The sequence below is a fragment of the Euprymna scolopes genome, chromosome 19, assembly GCF_053919585.1.
Source record: "Euprymna scolopes isolate OS-2025 chromosome 19, ASM5391958v1, whole genome shotgun sequence".
Taxonomy (NCBI): Eukaryota; Metazoa; Mollusca; class Cephalopoda; order Sepiida; family Sepiolidae; genus Euprymna; species Euprymna scolopes.
In genome coordinates, this window is record NC_136500.1 from 110,108,307 (window position 1) to 110,128,123 (window position 19,817).

The following is a 19,817-nucleotide window of genomic DNA, read 5'->3' on the forward strand; positions in this document are numbered from 1 at the left end:
AGAGCTAGACTTCGATGAAGTTGTGAAACAGGTCTCATCCAAACTAGAGGTCCCACCTAGTGATAAACTTTTATCTGACATCAAAGTTGTGTTTAAAGATTTTCAACAGCAACAAAACAAGAATTATTCAGTGCTCAGTTCATCCAGATCATTTGATGAGAAGCTCTAACATCACATCAATGTACCGAAGGCAAAGCATCCTCTGGAGGAAGTCAGTGACCGTCAACAACGCCGACGACTGAGCGATTATATGGATTCGAACAAAGCTGCTGCTCAAGCACAGAACACTTCCCCCACCAAAATATTTACCTTCGGTCTGAAGAACAAATACCTTCAAAACAAAGAGGTTGCTAAAGTGGAATACTATGCACGGAGTCCATCCTAGACCGACACGTTTCATTGGAGGTTGCACTGGCCATCTACGAGAGTGGCAAAATGACCAAACGGATTTACACAGACTTTCGTTTACTCCTGAAAGATGCTGGAGCTGATGTTCATTTTAACCATCATTAACTCAGATAGAAAAGTGAAAATTGACGAGTTCAAAGAATTTTGTCACGCTACATATCTCCATGTTGGTTCAATTCTCTAGATTGATATCACTCCAAGTGCTCATGTTGTTTTAGGGCACAGTGCTGAGTTAATTACAGAAAATGGCAACATTGGTCTGCTCAACTATACAGAATCTGGCATTGAGGCAAATAAGTTCCTATGTCAGTATCGGATAAACAAGTTTCGAAAGACAAACCAATTTGAAAATCTATCAGATTGTATTAACAGACTCTGGGACAAGAGTGATCCCATTGTTATGAAGACAAGAGAATGTTTAACCTGCAAACATTGCAAGTCATTAGGGTGCAACATTAGAAGGTGTGAGCAACTTAAAACTGCAATTCATGGTTGCAACACTGAATATGAGTCTTTGTTGTGCTTTTTGATTGATGATGATGATGCATGTTGAGTTATCTGATACATTGAATTAGTTTTTTCATTGTGTTACCTTTTAGTAGTTTATTTTCTCATTCTAACTGAATATTTGAAAAAGCATGCAGTATCAAGTAGAGGTCTCATTTGTCTTAGCTTGGACAGTTTTAAAGATACAGGCATTAAAGTTTGTTCGTAACTGCCTAAATTTTGTATGCCAGCAAATTTGTTTTGGTTCTTGGATTCTTAAAATGAACGATTTTATGTTGAACATCAGCTTTCCAACATCCTACCATAATATACCACCCTATTTGATGTCAAAAATGAACTGAAAGAGCTAAAAAAAAAAAAAAAAAAAAAAAAGCATAACTACTTACATTATAGGTATACATGGGTAAATGTCTGCTTGACCACCCCCTCCCCCAATTAAGCCCACTGTGCAACAATTATCACTGTTAAATTTGGGAGAATTATTCACCCCCCCCCCAATAAAAAGGGGTTTGTCTACTCTGAAAGCCATTCTTTACATGAGGATGTTGGGGGTGTCTATTCTTAAGAGGGGGAGTTTGGTATGTCTCTTCCAAACACCGTTCTTAACATGACAATTCTCAAGGAAGTGAAGTGAAAAAAGGCATAATTGTTTTGTTTTAGACGTAAAAAAATACAACATAAAACTGGAATTTAATTTAATACTATTGACAGAAGACTTGAAAAAAAGAGGATGACTTGAACAACAAACAGAAACAGCTAGGACTGCTACCACTGATTTCAATCACTCTAAACAGTTAATGTATAGTGAGAATCCTTAATCTTTAAAACCTCTGTTTTTACTTTCCATTATTATTTTTCATACTTTTCATACTAATTCACGTATTCCCTTAATTGCTTTTATTAAAATTCAAACAGTAACTGCATGTTATCGCCCTAAATTTTCCACCGGGCAAGGCCAGTTAACGGGTCCTGCTAGTCAATAAATAAGCAACATTTTTATACGAATCTCACAAAAGCTCAAAATCTGCTTTAGATTTTTTATTAAGAATCAAGTTGTAAGCATATTAAATCAATGCTTCAATTAATTATGTGTGCTTTAGTTGCTTCATAACAGCTAAAATCATATTCTTTTCAAATTTATACAACAGATTATTCCACTGTGTGAAACAATTTATTGTATTTGAGACTTCAACATCATAGCCCATATCACACTTCTATTTATTTTGTATTTGAGATTAAATGACAGCAAATTTTATAAATACATAAGTATTATTTAAGCCTACAACTACATATATTTCACTGATCTAAGATATCAATCAAGACTAAAAAAAATAAAATAATTTTGGTATTACTCGCAAAAATTAAAATATATTAAGTAGTATAAAATAACAAAATCATTGTATACAGTGCAGTGGTGCACTATAAAAAAATAGATTCTCGGGTTTGATAATTAAAAAAAAAAAATGTAGATTGTTAATGCATAAAAGTTGCAGCCATAGAAGAAACCCGTTTAGGCATTAAAGATTTGTTTTATGTTGGTTTTGTTATATATTACTAAATGAGAAATAATTTCCATTAAAACTCCAACTAGTATTATGCATCTAAAGTTGAGAAAACAGGCTTGAAAAGTGTCAACATTATCTGAGAAAAATCACACGACATCAGGTCAAATTCAGTCGCCATCTTGTTTTGATTTTGGCACTTCAAATATCAATTCAGACTTTTGAAAAAACAATAAACGCATAATGATCATAATTTGGGGAAATACTTTTCAAAATATAATTGGTGGCCCTGAAAAAAGCCGTTTGGCTAGTTTTTCGATGCGTGTTTAACCTCAGAATCCATAAAAGATTTTTCCTTGTCTTTTCAGAGTGTAGACATCATCTATGGTGGTGAAAATCTTCCTCTCGGCATGCTCAATGTAAGTAACAGCATCACAGATGACACTTTCAAGAAAAACTTTCAGGATATTATGGGTTTCTTCATGGATCAGATCAGAGATAAATTTCACACCACCTTGACGGGCAAAACATTTGATAGCAGGTTTTGTGATACTTTGGATGTTAACACAAAGTACTTTTACGAGGACACTTAACACCTTTGTCTAAACCTTTCCTTCCCCTTCTCGAACAGACATATTCAAATATATTATTTAAAGAAATCAAAATTCCAGAATATATTGCTTCCTTCACAAAATTCGGTGAACATGTATTCAGCAAAGGCATTCAGTGCTTCCTCCAGGACTTCCTCTGGGAAATTCACTTGTAGAAACTTTTGTGAGGAAATGTCTGTATTGAACATGGAAAGCAGTTTGGAGCAAATAGCAGAAAGCACAAACATAATAAGCAATGAGAATAAAGGAAAATTTTTTTTTAAAAGCAGCAGCAGCAGAAAGCATCATATCAAAGTTGTAACGCTCTATTTGAGACCGCTCCTAAATCTACTAGCCACCAAAGTGCTCCAGCCACAGGTGGAATGAAGAAAACCCATTGTTACAGGCCTAGTACTGTAGCTCTCCGTGAAATCAGATGTTATCAAAAATCCACCAAGCTTCTCATCAGGAAAATTTCCTTCCAACGCCTAAGACTTCAAGACCAATCTGTTTTCAAAATTCTTCTGTGATGACCCTTCAGGAGGCAAGTGAAGCTTACTTGGTTGGTCTTTTCGGAGACACCAATTGGCCCTTTTGTAGAGTTTGTCACTGGTCTGAAGGAAATAACTTTTGGTCATTTTATTAATCATTTTCCAGTTTCATATAGCAAAACAAAATGTCAAATTTAGGAAGCACTCGTGTAATTAAAGAATATATAGTGGACCATGTGTTGAGACAAAGAAATTTAAAATTTTAACTGAAATTTTACTTCCATTTTAGTAAAGCTAATGGAAAATGAAGTTCACTTCATAGCTCCACTGGGCTTAATAACTAATTTGAGCACATCCGAGATACTTAGGTATCTGATAAAAAAAAAAAAAAAAAAAAAAAAAAAAAAAAAGGTGATTGCTACTGGAGATGCAAACAATGTCTGTCAATAATTGACATACGTAAAGGGTCTTTTTTTTTCTTTTGAAAAAGTAATCTACACATGAGACTAATAATAATACCGTTGTTGACAGGAAACAATGCAGAATTCAAGAGGAAATCTGTGCTGCATCACATACAATCGTAGATTGTATGAACTTCAGAGAATTTTGTGAACAAAACCTGTTAAACAAGCTGATATTGCTTGGAGGGTTATGAAGTTATATTCAAGTTCAGTCTTCCTTTATTTAAGAATGATTTCTGCATTCCAGGGAAGTTATTTTTGTGTTTTCTTCATAGGATCGTTTTGAGAAAAAAATAAATAAAAGCTGTTATTAATTTTATTTCGATTTTTGAGCAATTATCGAGGATCCACGTGCAGCATGACAGCAGCCATTTTTTTTTTAATTTAACAGATTTGAATTTTTTTTTTAATTATTGAACTAAGAACGCTTTAAAATAAGTTACAACACACAAAAGTCATCCAGGTAGATAGAAAAGTAACTTATCTTGCCTTTGGTAACATTTATTTTTTGCTTATTTGGACTTCTAGATTTTATTGCCATCAGCGTAAGCATCATCAACTGAAATGCAAGAATTCTTTCTTTATTTACTAATCATCGACTCTTACCCCAAGAGTATCACCACTAGTATTCTGGAATCATTCCAAGGTTATCCCTAATCATATTAAGATTTAGATCATCTTTATCTCAGCTTTCTCTTTTCTGCCACTTATGCTTGATAGAGACTACTAGCCTTAAGATTCGACCCTGTCCCAAAACTATCAATGCTGTCCATACACAAGGAACTTTTGCACATAGAACAGTGGTAACTATACAGAGAGATTACATTTCACCATCAGAGAATTATTGATTGATTTTAGGGTAGATATTCCAACAGCAGGGAGTATTTTGCAGATCCCTTACTCATTCAGATAAGTAAAGAGAATTGAAATCAAGAAATTGCTCGACTGCAGACGTCACTTGAAGACATAGTATCTAGAACTGCCTTATTGACTTTTTCCAATTATTGACTCCGGTTGATCAAAGTTGGTGGCTGACAAAATTCGAGTAAGTTCTAACAAATTCTACTAATAAATGTTTTTTTTATTTCTAAAAAAAATAGTGTTGACATTTTTCTTTTGAAATTTTTGTCTTTTTTTGTAATCTTAGTTCCATTCACACAACTAAAAGAAGTATAGTATCTGCTCTGCTGTCAATCAGTAAATGAGAAATCCTTATACACTGAGGTAATTTAAATGTTGGTCCCAATTTAGAAAGCCAGTTTTGAGAGAGGGAGGGACTAGATTTTTTCCACTATAAAAACCGATTTTGTGTGTAAATGTTTGTCTTGAGAGGCAAGTAAATAGGGATTTCACTTAAAATAATTGCTTTATCCTAATTAAAATGAACACTGAATATATTATCCAGTAAAAATATAAGAAAAAAAGATTAAAATTTGAAAATGTTAACGTTAAAAAATATCACTTAATTTATAATTTTTACATTTCATTTTTAATAATAAATTTTTCTAATTTTGTAGACACCAATTCAATAGTTTATGCATCAGCAAGTTGTATCTCGTGTCACACAGGATGCCTTCATTATTGATGTGATAATCAAAGTAGTGGAGTCAAAGCAAATTCATTGCATAAAGGCAGAACTGAAGAAAAAACTTGTCTGACTGAAGGAAAGTTATGCATACAGAATACTCCACTTGAAAGAAAAACATTAACTTATAAGCATACTTACCTGTAAAGGGGGAATAACTCTGTATGACAGTATTATTTGTCCTTTCGTCCGACTTCAGGAAAAAAAATAATAATTTATGCATATAGAAAAATGCTTTGAAAAAGAAAAACAGAACTTTGTATCACTATTTATTTGGTCATCTTCAAGCCGAGCCTTTCAAAACTAACATGTAATGATTTGTCAATCACGCTTTTTTGTGTTCATTACTTAATTTTCGTTTCTTTTTTTCTGGTCGTTGATATATTTTAATTATTTTTGCATTTAAAAAAGAAGATTACTTCATTAGATAAATTCAAAACAAAACCAAGTTACATTTTTTTGGTTATTTAAATTAAACTTCCTATCATAACGTTGAGTGTCAGAAGTGTAACAGTTTTTTCATTGAATTTGTTAAACAGTTTCTTATGAACAAAATCTAATTGAAAAAGTCTTTAAAACATGCAGGTCTTCATTGAAATCAAAACACTATAAATAATATATAGTATATACAGATTATTATTGTTGGTCTATTTCTCAGGTCAGAGTCAGACTTTTGAAGAATTTCAAGAGTTGGGGTCGAGCGTTTGGCTGACTGACTCCACAACCCTGGTTGATGAGAGTTGAAGAGAAGATGTTAATAATAGTTTTGAAAACTCTTCATCTGTCATGGGACTGGATTGAGAACAAATAGTTTCATCAATGTGTGGGACAGAAGATGAGTCTGGCACAAGAGAGCTTTCATAAGAGTGTGTAGGTTTTAATCTGGTGAATTTAACATCTGTTGTTTGAGAAAATGGAAGTAAAAGTTCTGCAGCTGATGATGATGATGTTGATGATGATGATGATGTTACGGATGTTGCTGATGTGGATGTTAATGAAGATGAGGAAGTGGTTGATTTGAAAACTTGATTGCTGCTGCTTAAATGACCATATTTACTGCCATCTGGTTCAACGGGTTCTGTTTTTGTACTGGAGCAAATTACGATACAAGCATTGTTTCCAACCTCGCTCGAATCCAGCGATGCCATATCTGATTCTTGACCAAATGTAGTGGCAGTTTCCTTTTTGACTTGGTCCAGTTCAATTCCAGAGATTTCTTGTTTAACATTAATGATCTGAGCGGTGAAAGATGGCATTGATTTTATGGAAGCAGAAGATGAAGTTGTGACAGGATTTGGTTTATCAACCAAAGTATCAGTGAGTTGAGGCAAGTCATTTGGAAGATAAATATCACACAATTGTTCAAATGACTTCATGTCAAGCCTTTTGGCAATAATCTTTAACTGTTTCAAAATATCACGGTTCAAATTCAAAATTCCATCATACATGTATTCAGCGAAGGCATTCAGTGCTTCCTCCGTGACTTCCTCTGGGAAATTCACTTGTAGAAATTTTTGTGAAGAAATGTCTGTATTGAACACTGAAAGCAGTTTGGGGCAAATAGCAGAAAGCACAACCTTGTGAACCTGAAATAATAATTAAAAAAAAAAAAAATTTATGTAGAGTCATTAGTTAAGACAATTTTATGAATAAAATACTCTTTGCTGAATTATGATTTAATGAAAGAGAAGGAGAGGATGGGGAGAACTGAGAAAAAAGAGAGGGCAAAAGAAAGAAGGGAGAAGAGTGAAGAGGAAAAGAGAAGGGAAAATGAGAGAGGAAAAGGGAAAAATTGAGAGAGAGAAGAAAAGTAATTCAGATTTTAAAATTTATTTTGAGAAAAAAAAATACATAAAAGAAAATAAATTCTAAAAAAAAATATAAATTGCTTCTCTTTTTAAAATATGATTTTGTTTGTGGAGCAAAAAGTTTAAAGGATTTTGATAAAATTAACACTCTTTCTCTAATAATCAGATTAATACCATATCTCACACTGCTTTCATATCCATATATATATATATATATATATATATATATCCATATATATATATATATCCATATATATATATATATATATATATATATATATATATATATATATATATAGGTAACATTGAAATGATGAAGAAAAACAGAAAAGTTACATACTTTATAAGTTTATTTAATGATCAAAGAATATAATAAAATGACTGAATTTTCAAAGAATTGTTCTTCTCCCTGAATGAAAAACCTATCTATTAATTGCTCATTAGTAAGCATCAATTTGAAAATTTGCAAAAAAAAAAAAAAAAAAAAAAAAAAAAATTAAGATATGAAAAAATAATTCATAGAAAATTGCAATAATGAGCAGAAAAGTAATGAAAAGTGATTGACTTTAATGTAATCCAGGAATGATTCAAAAGCCAGAAGTTATTGACAAGTCAATATATATGTAAAACATCATGCCACAAGTCAAGCTTCCTTAGCATGCAGTTAAAATATTAATTCAATACAAGAGAAAACAAAAAATGGAGAAGTGAAGATAAAAAGAACAGAAAAAAGAGGAGAATAAGGAAAAAAAAACAGAAAAGGAGACCGAAGGAAGAAAAAGAAAGCAAAAGAAAATGGAAACAAGACTAGAGTTAAAAATTAAAAAACGTTTGAATGCAGAATTATATTTAAAATTTAAAATATTAGACATAAAAAAAAATGAACAGTCACTATCTGTCTCATATATATACGAGAACACAATTTCCTTAATTCAGAGTTGCAAAGAAATGTGTTCTCATAAGAGGAAAGATATTAGCAAATGAATATTAAAGTGAACTTATAAATTTTCTGGTACTGGCATAAATTGAAATTATATGAAAACTATTCCCATTACCAGGGACTCACCTGAGCCACCCTGTGCTTGGCCTTGTTTCCTAACTAGGACATTGAATGCCGTTCGCCTACTACTTATTTTTAATTTCTTTCTTTCTCTCAGAAACTGAGCAAATTGGGTTTGCTTGCATGCCACTCATGCTCACTTGACTTGTTTGGGTCGGTCTTGTTTGAGAGGTTGAGAATACCTGATTGACAGTTTGTCTGGCTGCTGTTTCCGACTGACAGTACAGGAACCCTAACTCTTTGGAAGCGCTTAGAGTGGCTGCTCTGTCATCAGTTGTATAATATCAGGATAGTTGTAGTGCCATGTTGCGTATGGAAAAGAACCCTGCTGCCATCTCTGGTGCACTTTCACGAGGCCACAACTTTCTAGACAGAACTTGGCTAATGGACCACAGTGTATATACTTGGCATCAAAACTGACCCACTTTGCTCAACACTCTTCCCTCAACCTGACATTAAGCAAAAACGTAATGAAATGACAAATATTATAATAAAACCAGACAACCACCCAAACAAAACCAATTCGCCTTCACCCTTGAGACTCACTTTTACAAATATCCATGGGCTTAGATGTAATCTAAATGATGTAGTCTTACCTTTCCGGATATCTTAGCATTAACTGAAACAAACTTACACTCTTCAATCTACTATAACTACTTTAACATGACAGGATTCCTCCCACTTTGCTGTAAAGACTCAGAGTCTATATCCATAGCACCCTTTCTTTAACTAGAGAGAAAAATCTTGAATCGGATGACCAGGCTTTTATGTGCTTTCAACTAACATTTAATCACTGCGTTAGTTACTTATATTTTCTCTACCGTTCTCCCTCAAGTCAGGATTGTACCCTAATCGATCATGTCTCTGATAGTATAAATGCAGCATTCTCCTTAGATAGTAATGCCAAAATACATATGTTTGGTGACTTTAATGTCCACCATAAAAATTGGCTTGGTTTCTCAGGTTACACAGATGCAACTGGACACTCTACTTATAGGTTCTCTATAGCCCATTCCCTCACATACCCAGTAATGTTTCCAATCTGCCTATTCGATCATAAATCTCGGCAGGCTTCACTTCTAGACCTATTTCTAACCACAGTACCTGAAAATTGCCCACAGTCCACTTAGAAACGCAGACCACCTAGTGGTATCAGTTGACATCACATTTAAATCCCAAACTCAAGGTGAGGAACCATTGCTCAAAACCACAAGGTACTACAACAGGGCCGACTGGGAAGCCATTAGAAACAAATCCAAGATACCCCAAGGACCAATATCTTCTCTCTTCCTGCTGAACAGTGTGCCAATGAGACAACTGAATGGTGCAAAGCGGGCATTGAAGCACATGTTCCCACACGGAAGTATTATAGCAAGCCCCACTCACCCTCATGGTTCACTGCAGATTATGCAGCTGCCATTGCACAAAGCCAGCATGCATTCCGCCGGTTTGTACGTCATAAGTAAAATATAAATAAGCAAAAATTCGTAAATGCTAGAAATCATTGTAAGAGAGAAATAGCAACAACCAAAAGAAAGCATGCTGAAATAATCAGGGAACACACTGAATTGCAAAAGATAGGAACTCGTGATTTCTGGAAAATCTATAATAATGTAGGGAATAAAGGGCAATCAGTAATTCCCCCACTGAGCAACAACCAGAATGGAGAAGGCAAAACTGCTTGCCCGGTGATTCGCCTCCAACTATACCTTAGAGTCAACAAACAACTGCCTCCCAAATTTCTTTATGCGAACTGAAGCCACATTAGATGATGTAAAAATCACCTCTTCTCATGTACACGATATCATAAAAAACTTAGACACCTCAAAGGTGTGTGAGCCTGATCTCATCCCTGCTATACTAATTAGGAAATGTTCGGCTGAGCTAGCCCCCATACTTTCCAAGCTCTACCATAAATGCCTTGCTGAATCTTGCTTCCCTAATAGTTGGAATTTGGCCTCTGTGGTACCAGTGTACAAGAGTTCTGGTGAAAGAACAGACCCTCTCAATTAGTCTCCTCTCACTCTTCGCTAAAATCTTTGAGACCTTAATTAATCAAACACTAGTTCACCACCTTGCAAAAGCAAATCTTTTCTCTGCCTGAATCCATAATGTTTGTCAATGTTGTTCTACCGCAGATATTTTAACAATCATCTCTGAATGCATTTACCATGTACTGGATAAGGCAGGTGAAGCCAGGCCTGTAGCCCTTGATATATCCAAGCCCTTTAACAAAGTCTGGCATAAAGGGCTGCTAATGAAAATTAAATTGTATAGTATACCTGGACATATACTAAATATAATTAGATCCTTCTTAGACAATAGAAGCATACAGGTTGTCATTGACGAACGTACATCCAAGCAACATAACTCTAATGCTGGAGTGCCTAAAGGGTCGATCCTTAGACCATTATTATTCCTGATATTTATAAACGACCTCCCTGATAATATTGTGTTCGAAATGGGTATATTTGCTGATGATACAATACTCTATAATATGCAAGAGGGAAGAACAGATGTACATAAATCTAAGACAATGGCAAAATCATTAGAAAATGACCTCCAGACTATAGTGGAATGGGCCGCAAATGGATGGTGACATTTAATGCTAGTAAAACCAACTAAACTGCTCTCCTTTAACAATTACAAGACATCTCTCCAACCCCCTATATCCATGACAAATAGCACCCTACCTGAGAATTCTATCTTCAAACTCCTCGGCCTAACATTTTCGGGCAATATGAACTGGAACAAATACATAGAGGACACTGCAAAAGCTGCTGCAAAGAAGGTGGGTTCCCTCTATTGAGCTAGAAGACTACTCATGCCTGAGAGTATTCTATACCTTTACAAGGCTATCATTCGCCCATGCATGGATTATTGTTGCCACATCTGGGCTGGTACATCTACCACTCGTCTCTCCATCTTAAATAAAGTCCAGAAAAAAGTTGTCAATCTAATTGATCCCACTTTATCAACTAATCTCCAACCCCTGTCCCATCGCCGCAATGTTGCATCACTGTGCCTGTTTTACAAATATTTTAATGGAATGTGTTCTGATGAACTCGTTTCACTTGTACCCCCTCGATGTCCATATCCCCAACAAACCCGCTTAGCTATAAGATCTCACCCCTTCACTTTTGATGTCCCTAAATGCCAGAAAGCTTTCTAGTCTAACAGTTTCTTCCCTTGAACAGCTACACTTTGGAATTCCCTTCCTGCTGCCTGCTTCCCTGGCTGTACTAATATGCATAAGTTTAAATGTAACATAAACAAATATCTTGTTAATCTTTCCTAGACATGGTCCCAAATAGTAGGCCCTTATGTCCAAGTGGCGATATGCTTTGTAAGGGGTGAACAGGATTAAAAAAAAAAATTTTTTTTAAAACTAGTCATAAATGCAAAAAGAATTTTAGTGCAAAAGTTCATGAACTGGGGAAAGAAATGAACAATAAAAACGTTAATCAAAAATTAAAGATTAAAAATACAATGGAAAGGTGTAACATGGTTAGGTATTTTCAAGATGAAATGATCATAAGTGTCAATGTTCTTATAAGAAGTCAGATTTAGAATGTTGACGAATAGATCCAAATTAAAAATCCAAAATGTGTGGAATCCAAGTCTGTAGAAGGATCCCGTTTGTAAGCAAGTTTTTTCTTAACCTCTGTTTCAGTTGTATTTTACTTCTATTGTATTTTTGAAATAAAGTTTTCCGTCATTACTAAATTTGTTAATCGGCCATGGAAGATTTCATTACGCCGTTTCTGCTATCCCTAAGAAAAAAAAAACTTTAACGATTTGAAATAATCTTTCTTCCTTGCTTATGATCATTTTATCTTCAAAATACCTAACCAGTCCATATCCTTTCATCTGGATTTTTAATCTTTAATTTACTTTTTTTTTTATTGTTCATTTAATTCACTTTTATTAATTATTTATACACTAAATGTAAGGTGAATGGATATACAATGGATATACATCACATTTGAAAACAGTCATTTGAATAAAACCCACTGAACAGACAAATCATCACGCATTTTGTTTCTTTCTTTCCATTTTAAATTCATATATTTTTTTTTTTTTTTCCATATATATAATGTTGGAGTATTTGGCATAAAGAAATGAAAATATAAAAATCATAATATTAATATAAAGATATGTGCATGAAATATATAAGTAAGTAAATAAACAAAAACAAGAAATAGTAGATACGGTTGAACATTAAACATCTAAGATTAAAAAAATATATTTGAAATTATTGGGAAATTATATTTCAGATAAACTTAATTTTATTTTTAAAAAAGCCATAATATTGCCTTATATATTAATATTTATTTATATGTATAAGTATACCCATTTAAATTTAAACTAGAACTTTAAATTATTTTAATATATGACCTCTCCAATATTACTAACTCTAGGTAACTTTTACATATAGTCTAATTTTTTATCTTGGCCTGAATATAAAAATACCTTTTATTTTTTGTTATATATATTTTTTAATGTATATTGATTTAGCTCCCCTTGACCGTTTTATGAACAGATAATTCATACTAGCATAATTTTAAGTATAGTCCCTCTCTCCCATGTGTCTCCAATTGACACTTTTCTTAAAAATAATTTTTTAATCTCATTATTATCCATCTTATTTTAAAAACATCTCTTAATATAAAAAAAAAAAACTGTTTACATTTTGTTCTAATGCTTTGTTAACAAATTTCAGATTCTTACAGTCCCTATAAGATATTGCCTTAAAATTTACCATATTTTTTAAGTATTTTAAAACGCCATAGCATTTAGTTTAGTTCCTTTAACTCATACAAACAATTTTTTCCTAAAGCCTTAATATTATTTAACATTATTCTCCTTTAGTTCTCCTCTTCATTCTCTCTTTGTATTTAGCTAAACTTCAGAATTAACCATTTTATGTTAAAATATTTAAGTTAATTTATAGCCTTATCTGGTGCTTGCTGAGAGTGAAGTGAGAAATCGATTTTTTAAAATTATGCAATTTTAAGTAAAAACAATATTACTTAATTGTTATGTTGAAATTAGTAATATGTCCAAAAATTATGAAAATTCATCAAGTAGAAAGTTATTTATAGTTAAAAGTAATTTTTATGGAAAATTGGAGAAAATTGCATTTTTCGTAAATGCTTTAAAGTAAAATGTGAAGATTAAAGACACAGGAGACATAACTCAGAACACATATTCGTAATGGCATCTGGCTTGTGTAACCTAAAGCAATAAACTTTTGTTTTTACTAAAAACACAGAAGCAGTTGTTCTACTCAATGAATTTTCGTCATTTTTGGATATATTAATATTTTCAACATGACAAGTAAGTAATATTGTTTTTGCTTAAAATGATATATTTAAAATCAATCTGTTGCCTCTCTCTCAACAAGCGCCATATATTTAACATGTTTAATTATTATAATATTATATAGAGCATGTTTTTAAGTTATATTTTAAATAATAATTTTTAAATCATAATTTTCTTAAGATTAAATTCATACATTTCTTGAACACTGCCCTTCCATTCTAGTTTATCAGTTTTTCTAATTTCTCTTTTTAATTTTAATTCTATCTGAAAAATAATCTAATTTCCTAAGCATTTTTCACATACATCTCTCCTTAATCTTACACTGCCGATATTCAAGCTCATCTACTATGTTTTTGTCTTTTATCTATTCATATTATTTTTATATTCTAATTCCACCATATATATATATATATATATATATATATATATATATATATATATATATATTAGTGATGGGACGATTCTAATACCATATTAAATTCCTGATTCCGATACAATTACAGATTCTGATTCTTTAAAAATCTCTAAATATTTTACTATAGTTATATTCCCCCCCCCCGATTACTGTAAAAACACATGTTAAATGTGCAGATATTTTCTCAAGCATAAAAATACCCTTATGAGGGATGATCTGTCGATTTTAGTTTTACTAATAGTTTAAAAATCAGTAAATATTTATCATCTTATTATTATTACCAGCAGTGGAAGATTTTGTTTTAAACAAAATCAAATAAAAATAGATAAAGGAATCGTTTTTGTCATCAGAAAATAGACACAAATTTTTTTGGATTCCAATACCCTAAAAAGTTCTGAGTTTTCCAATTCCAATTAATTGTCCCAACACTAATATATATATATTGTTCTGTTTAATTCTATGTAGTCATTATGGAAGAGAAAGGAGAGCAAATATTATGGTTGCTATTCATGGAAAACATGCATACGTGTTACCCTCCTCTTTCTTTGTAATACACACACATTTATACATAGAATACATTTATACATAAAGGTAAGAGAAAGTTTATAAAAAGAAGAAGCACTGACCTTAATATAAGTAATATAAATACTTCTACTTCTAATATTATTGATAATACCCAGCTGACTCTTTAATGATATGTTTGTAATTGAGCAGAGTTACAAGCTGGTCACTATAGTGGAAGGAGGTTGCAGTAAAGGGAATGGTATAAGAGGGAGATTACCCTCACTTAATAGCGTAGAATTGTGTTTTATGAGAATAGAACCGAGAATAACAAAATGCAATTGTGCAGCCCGATTATTGATACAGAAAGTTTTTATGTATAGTACAGGAAGCACTTTACGTATATCAATTACATGAAAATATGAATTGGTACTAGTTAATTGAATTTTTTTACAGTTGTTTTTATTGAATGGAGTATCAGTAGATGACATTTTTTTTTGTTATGCCTCAGATGATTTTTATTAAAGATGGTCTATGATACATGTGGGGAAGTGGTAGAAATTAGGAAGGCAAGTCAATGATTTGTGTGGATCTCTGCTGTTTCATAATTATGTAATATCAATGTATGAATTGTGTATAATTTATGTAAATCTAACTATGACTATTGTTTTTGTAATTTATATAATAAACTAGCCTGGGTGGCCGGCATTGCCTGGATGTTTGGAGGTGTGTGTTGAGGAAAAAAAAAAAAAAGTGGTAGTAGGAAGGCAGGCTCAAACCACGAAGGAGGAAAAGAATGTGAAAAAAAAAAGTGACATCTTTGCCGCTGCGTCCATCGTCAAACCGGAAGCAGTGAAGTTTTAAATTAAGCCTAGTCAATCAAAAAGAGGGGATGACTTTCAAAAATATTGGCGAAAAAAGCAACCCCCTCTTTGTAGAAAAGTGCCCAGTCGAGGATGAAAGAATTAATGTTTTTAGCCAATTTTTTTATATTTGTTGTCCGAAGGGTCGAGCTTCAAAATGATACCAATCTCGTGAAAATCCGTGGCCTCTTTTGAAAGTTTTAGGTATACATACATAATACGTACATTTCAACAGACAGGTGAGATTTATATTATAGGTGACAAGTTGGGCATGGGAGGTGTGTGATACTATAGGCGCTCCTGTCCCAAAAGTTATAGTGCTTTTGTGATACTATCGATCTTTCTTCCTCCAAGTGCTAACAAGTAGGAGAGAAAAGAAAAAGGATATACAGGGTGAACCAAAAGTAGGTGGACAGCATTTTGAATAGGTTTATGTATATACTCCCAAAAGTTCTGAGTTTTCCAATTTTGATTTTTTACTGTCCACCTCATTTTGGTTCGCCCTGTATAACAAAAGAAAAAGGATAGGTAACAAAACAAAAGGAAGTAGGTTATCGGGTAGCAAAAGAAATAAAGAATAGGGTTTTTTAGTATACAATAGATAGGAAGGTAGACAAAAGAAACTTGATATAAGATGGTTGGTCAGGGTGACAGTTTGACAAAATTTATATTGTTTCACTAAAGGATATGTCCTCTATTTTTTTTTTTTTTGAAAGCTTGAATTTGTTTACTTAGTATTTTCTTCTGTTCCCACCTTTTGTAACAATAGTGTGATTTTTTCTTTGTCAAACCATTGTTCGCATCCTTCTATAAATATAATTTCTAACCTCTGAAAATAAGATGGAAATACTGAACCAATATGCAGGTAGAATTTAAATTCAGAAAGTGAAAAAATTAAATTCAGCTGAAAAAAATTTGGTGATTTTGTGGTCCTAGAAAAAAACATCCTTCAAAAGCTGTTTATTTTCTTTTGCCTGTTATTTCAATAACTTTCCAAAACTCTCTTTTTGTTGGTGTTGTTTTTGCTGTTGGAATTATTTTTGTTATTTAATTATTGCTGGAATTTCTGTTGTAAAGTGGCTTGAAGCATTTTAATTAATTTCGAAATCTTTTCTATTTTTTAATGCATCCATGAGAATAAAGTATTACTTAAATTTGTGTAGATAATTATTTTCTGCAAAAATCGAATAAAAAAAATTTATATATATTCTTTGTTAACTTCAAAAAAAAAAAAAAAATGGACAGAAAAACTTTCTCACTTTTTGTAAATAAAACACTGGCATTCTTTTTGATTAGTTCATTGTTATACTTTTGTCACCATATGTAACAAGTGTTGTAGTCAAAGCACATGTTCCTGGCACGAAGCCTGCATACCTTTCGACATCTCTCCCAGGTGGTTTCACTAGTCAGTACTTATGGCTTAACCAGCCAATCACAATCTTCCAAGGAGGAAAGACCTGAATGTCTCCATATTAATTATATTGAAATAAAATTATACAGTCACTTATGGCAAACTGTATATAATGATGACCTATTGTCAGATGTCAAAAATCAAAAACCTACACAAAGTCTATATACAATTTTCATAAAAGAGAAAGAATTTGTTTGAAAGCATACAAAGGAAAGCAAGCTTTGATTAATCAAGTTGAAATGTGATCCAAGAAAAGAAAATTCATACAATCAGTTAAAAAGGAGAAAAAAAGTATCTTCTCCCTCTAAAAATAAAACAATCCAGTTACCTTGATGGTCGATGTTCCATTGCCAATGCCAGCATCACATAACATTTTATTCTTCCAAAGAGAAGACAAATTGGACATGACAAAATGTTGATGATTCGGAACAACCATTGTTTTCAATTGGAAATCATGATTTTCCTGAAGCTTTACTGACTTTGCTGAAGCCCTATGCCTTAAGAGAAAGAAAAGTAAAATAAGATTAACTTTGCCAATTCAGTAAAAATCAAAATGATATTCAATATTTTCAATTCTTTTTTTGTCAAAATACAATGATATGATCTCCAAGCAAACATAGTTTCACATTAGTATTACATATTTTCTACATTATAAGACATACAAAATGGATATCAGTTTTCCATGTAAAGTGAAAAAAACTTCTTTAAATTCTATAAAAAAAGAAAAAAGAAAAAAAAAAGAAAATACATAATTTCAACACATAAAAAAATGTAAATAAACATCATCATGATAAAATTCATCAAACAAAAGAAAGATTTTGTTCAATTTATATCTCCCTTCCCCTTCCATTTTGAATTTTATAATTGATTTTAGTTTGCAGGGGAAGAGAAACTAAGGTTTAATTTTTTTCTTTTTTAGATAAATGAAATGTATTTCATTCAAACAATATATTTTAGGGTATTGCATTTCTAAGTAATTTAATACTGAAAAATAAATATCACCTTGTTTAGAGATATTTTTCTTTTCATAATTTATATGTAAAATTCACAAATTGAAGGCTTTTTTTGTTTTTTGTTTTTTTAATTTTACAATAAATAAAATCTGGGACTTATTCTTTTAGATCAAGCAATGTTGAACCTTGTCAGTACTTGTTGACTATTTGGAAATACTAAGTGGATTACTGGCTTTCTAGGAATCAGCAATTACAATAAGCATTTCCTGGATAAATCGATTTCAAATTTTTAAAACTGTTAAAGAATAGAAAACAATTCTCTAGGCCTTTATTCATGTAATAATTTTCAAGATGTTTTTTTTTTTTAATGGCCTGGCAAGGCCACAGAGAAGACAACAGTAGCAGCAAAACTAAAGCTGGCCTGCTGGGCCACTATGTAGGCAAATTTGGGCAAATATAGGTTCTTTTTTACCAATCATCATAAAATTTTAACCAAAGAATAGTATTATAATCTTCAAAAAGCCTGCAAATTTTCATGTAGTTTCGTCCATAGTACTAAAGATATGCGCATTTTAATATTCAGTTTGGCTACGAGTATATATATATATATATATATATATATATATATATATATATATATATATATATATATATATATATATATATATACACACACCACTTTTTTTTGGCAATTTTATAAGTTCAAAATTTTTAACAAATAAAGGTTTGGAAAGCTAATGACCTGAACTGTGTAGTGGGCTATGTGACATTTACCTTTAAGGTCGCACATTATTATTTAAACAAGTAGGGGATCACTTTTCTATATTAATTTAATATAAAATGAGCACCCACTTTATGGCCATCTTAACTATAAAGTGAGTGTTTATTTTACATTAAATTAATATAGAAAAGTGATCTCCCACTTTTTAAAACTATAATTTATTCATATCATTGAAATTACTCGTTTCCTGGGATTTTAACTGTTGTTTTCGCTTTCACCACTCAAAAACCTAGAATAGTGGTAATTTAAAAGGATTTTTGTGGGTGGAAAGATACTGCACCTTTACCAATATTTCATTGATAGTCATTTGTTTTCCTAGTTTTGCATATCTGATATTTCCCCAAAACCTCTGGTCTTGATGGACGGGAGACTAAAACTTGCTAGGATTTTAAATGATCTGAAATAACAGTAAGGGGAGACTTGATTCCAAATATTTCTCATATGTTATATCTCCTCTCTTTAGTTTTCATACATAAAGTAAATTTCACAGTGTATAAAGATTATTTGATACTGGAGATATTCATCATTGTACCCTATTTTCAAAAGATTCTATATGACAAACAGCAGGAGCAGTCAGTCATACATTGATTGGCTATTATTGCTGGTGCATCTGCCATTAGTCTCTTCCTCTTAGACAAGGTCCAAAAAATGTCTCCAACCTAGAAGGTCCCATATTATCAACCAAACTTCAACCCCTGTCCCATTGCCAAAATATTGTATCCCTGTGCTTGTTTTCCAACTATTTTTATTAGTAATAAACACGAAAAATTGAAATTGCTTAAAATATCTTAATAATGGCATACAAGGAAGAGTTTCATGATCTAAGAAAGAATCTTTTAATTTTTTTAAAAACAAGAAAGCTAAAACTATTTTTGAGCCTTGCATATTTGGATATTTTTCCCTTTTTTTGCGTTTATCACATTTTTTACACCACTTTTTCCGTAAAAATGCTATATTTTTGTTAAAACACAAGATTAAGCAATGAAAGTTGGCATATAACTAGTGGTAGGGTTATAAAAGGGTTTATTTTGAAGTGGGGACCATTCAGACTTAAGGTTAATGGTAGGGTTAAAGGAATTTCTTTCGGAGTGAGACTTGTCACTCAGATTTAAGGTTAACTAGCCTGGGAGCTTGGCGTTGTCCAGGTATTTGGAGG

The 19,817-nt window shown here is 32.1% G+C and overlaps 1 protein-coding gene across 3 annotated transcripts in view; it reads right to left on the reverse strand.

The window, feature by feature from the left end:
* Positions 1-5,799: 5,799 nt before the first annotated feature.
* The window catches only part of LOC145239870 (uncharacterized), a 37,320-nt gene continuing 23,302 nt past the window's right edge, over positions 5,800-19,817 (reverse strand). For all 3 annotated transcript variants that reach the window (XM_080103453.1, XM_080103454.1, XM_080103455.1), the window contains exons 4-5: positions 17,256-17,424; positions 5,800-7,130 (exon numbers count right to left, since the gene is read on the reverse strand). In XM_080103453.1, coding sequence (XP_079959579.1) covers positions 6,228-7,130; positions 17,256-17,424 — 1,072 coding nt within the window. In that variant the 3' untranslated portion in view covers positions 5,800-6,227. The remainder of the gene's footprint in view (positions 7,131-17,255; positions 17,425-19,817) is intronic.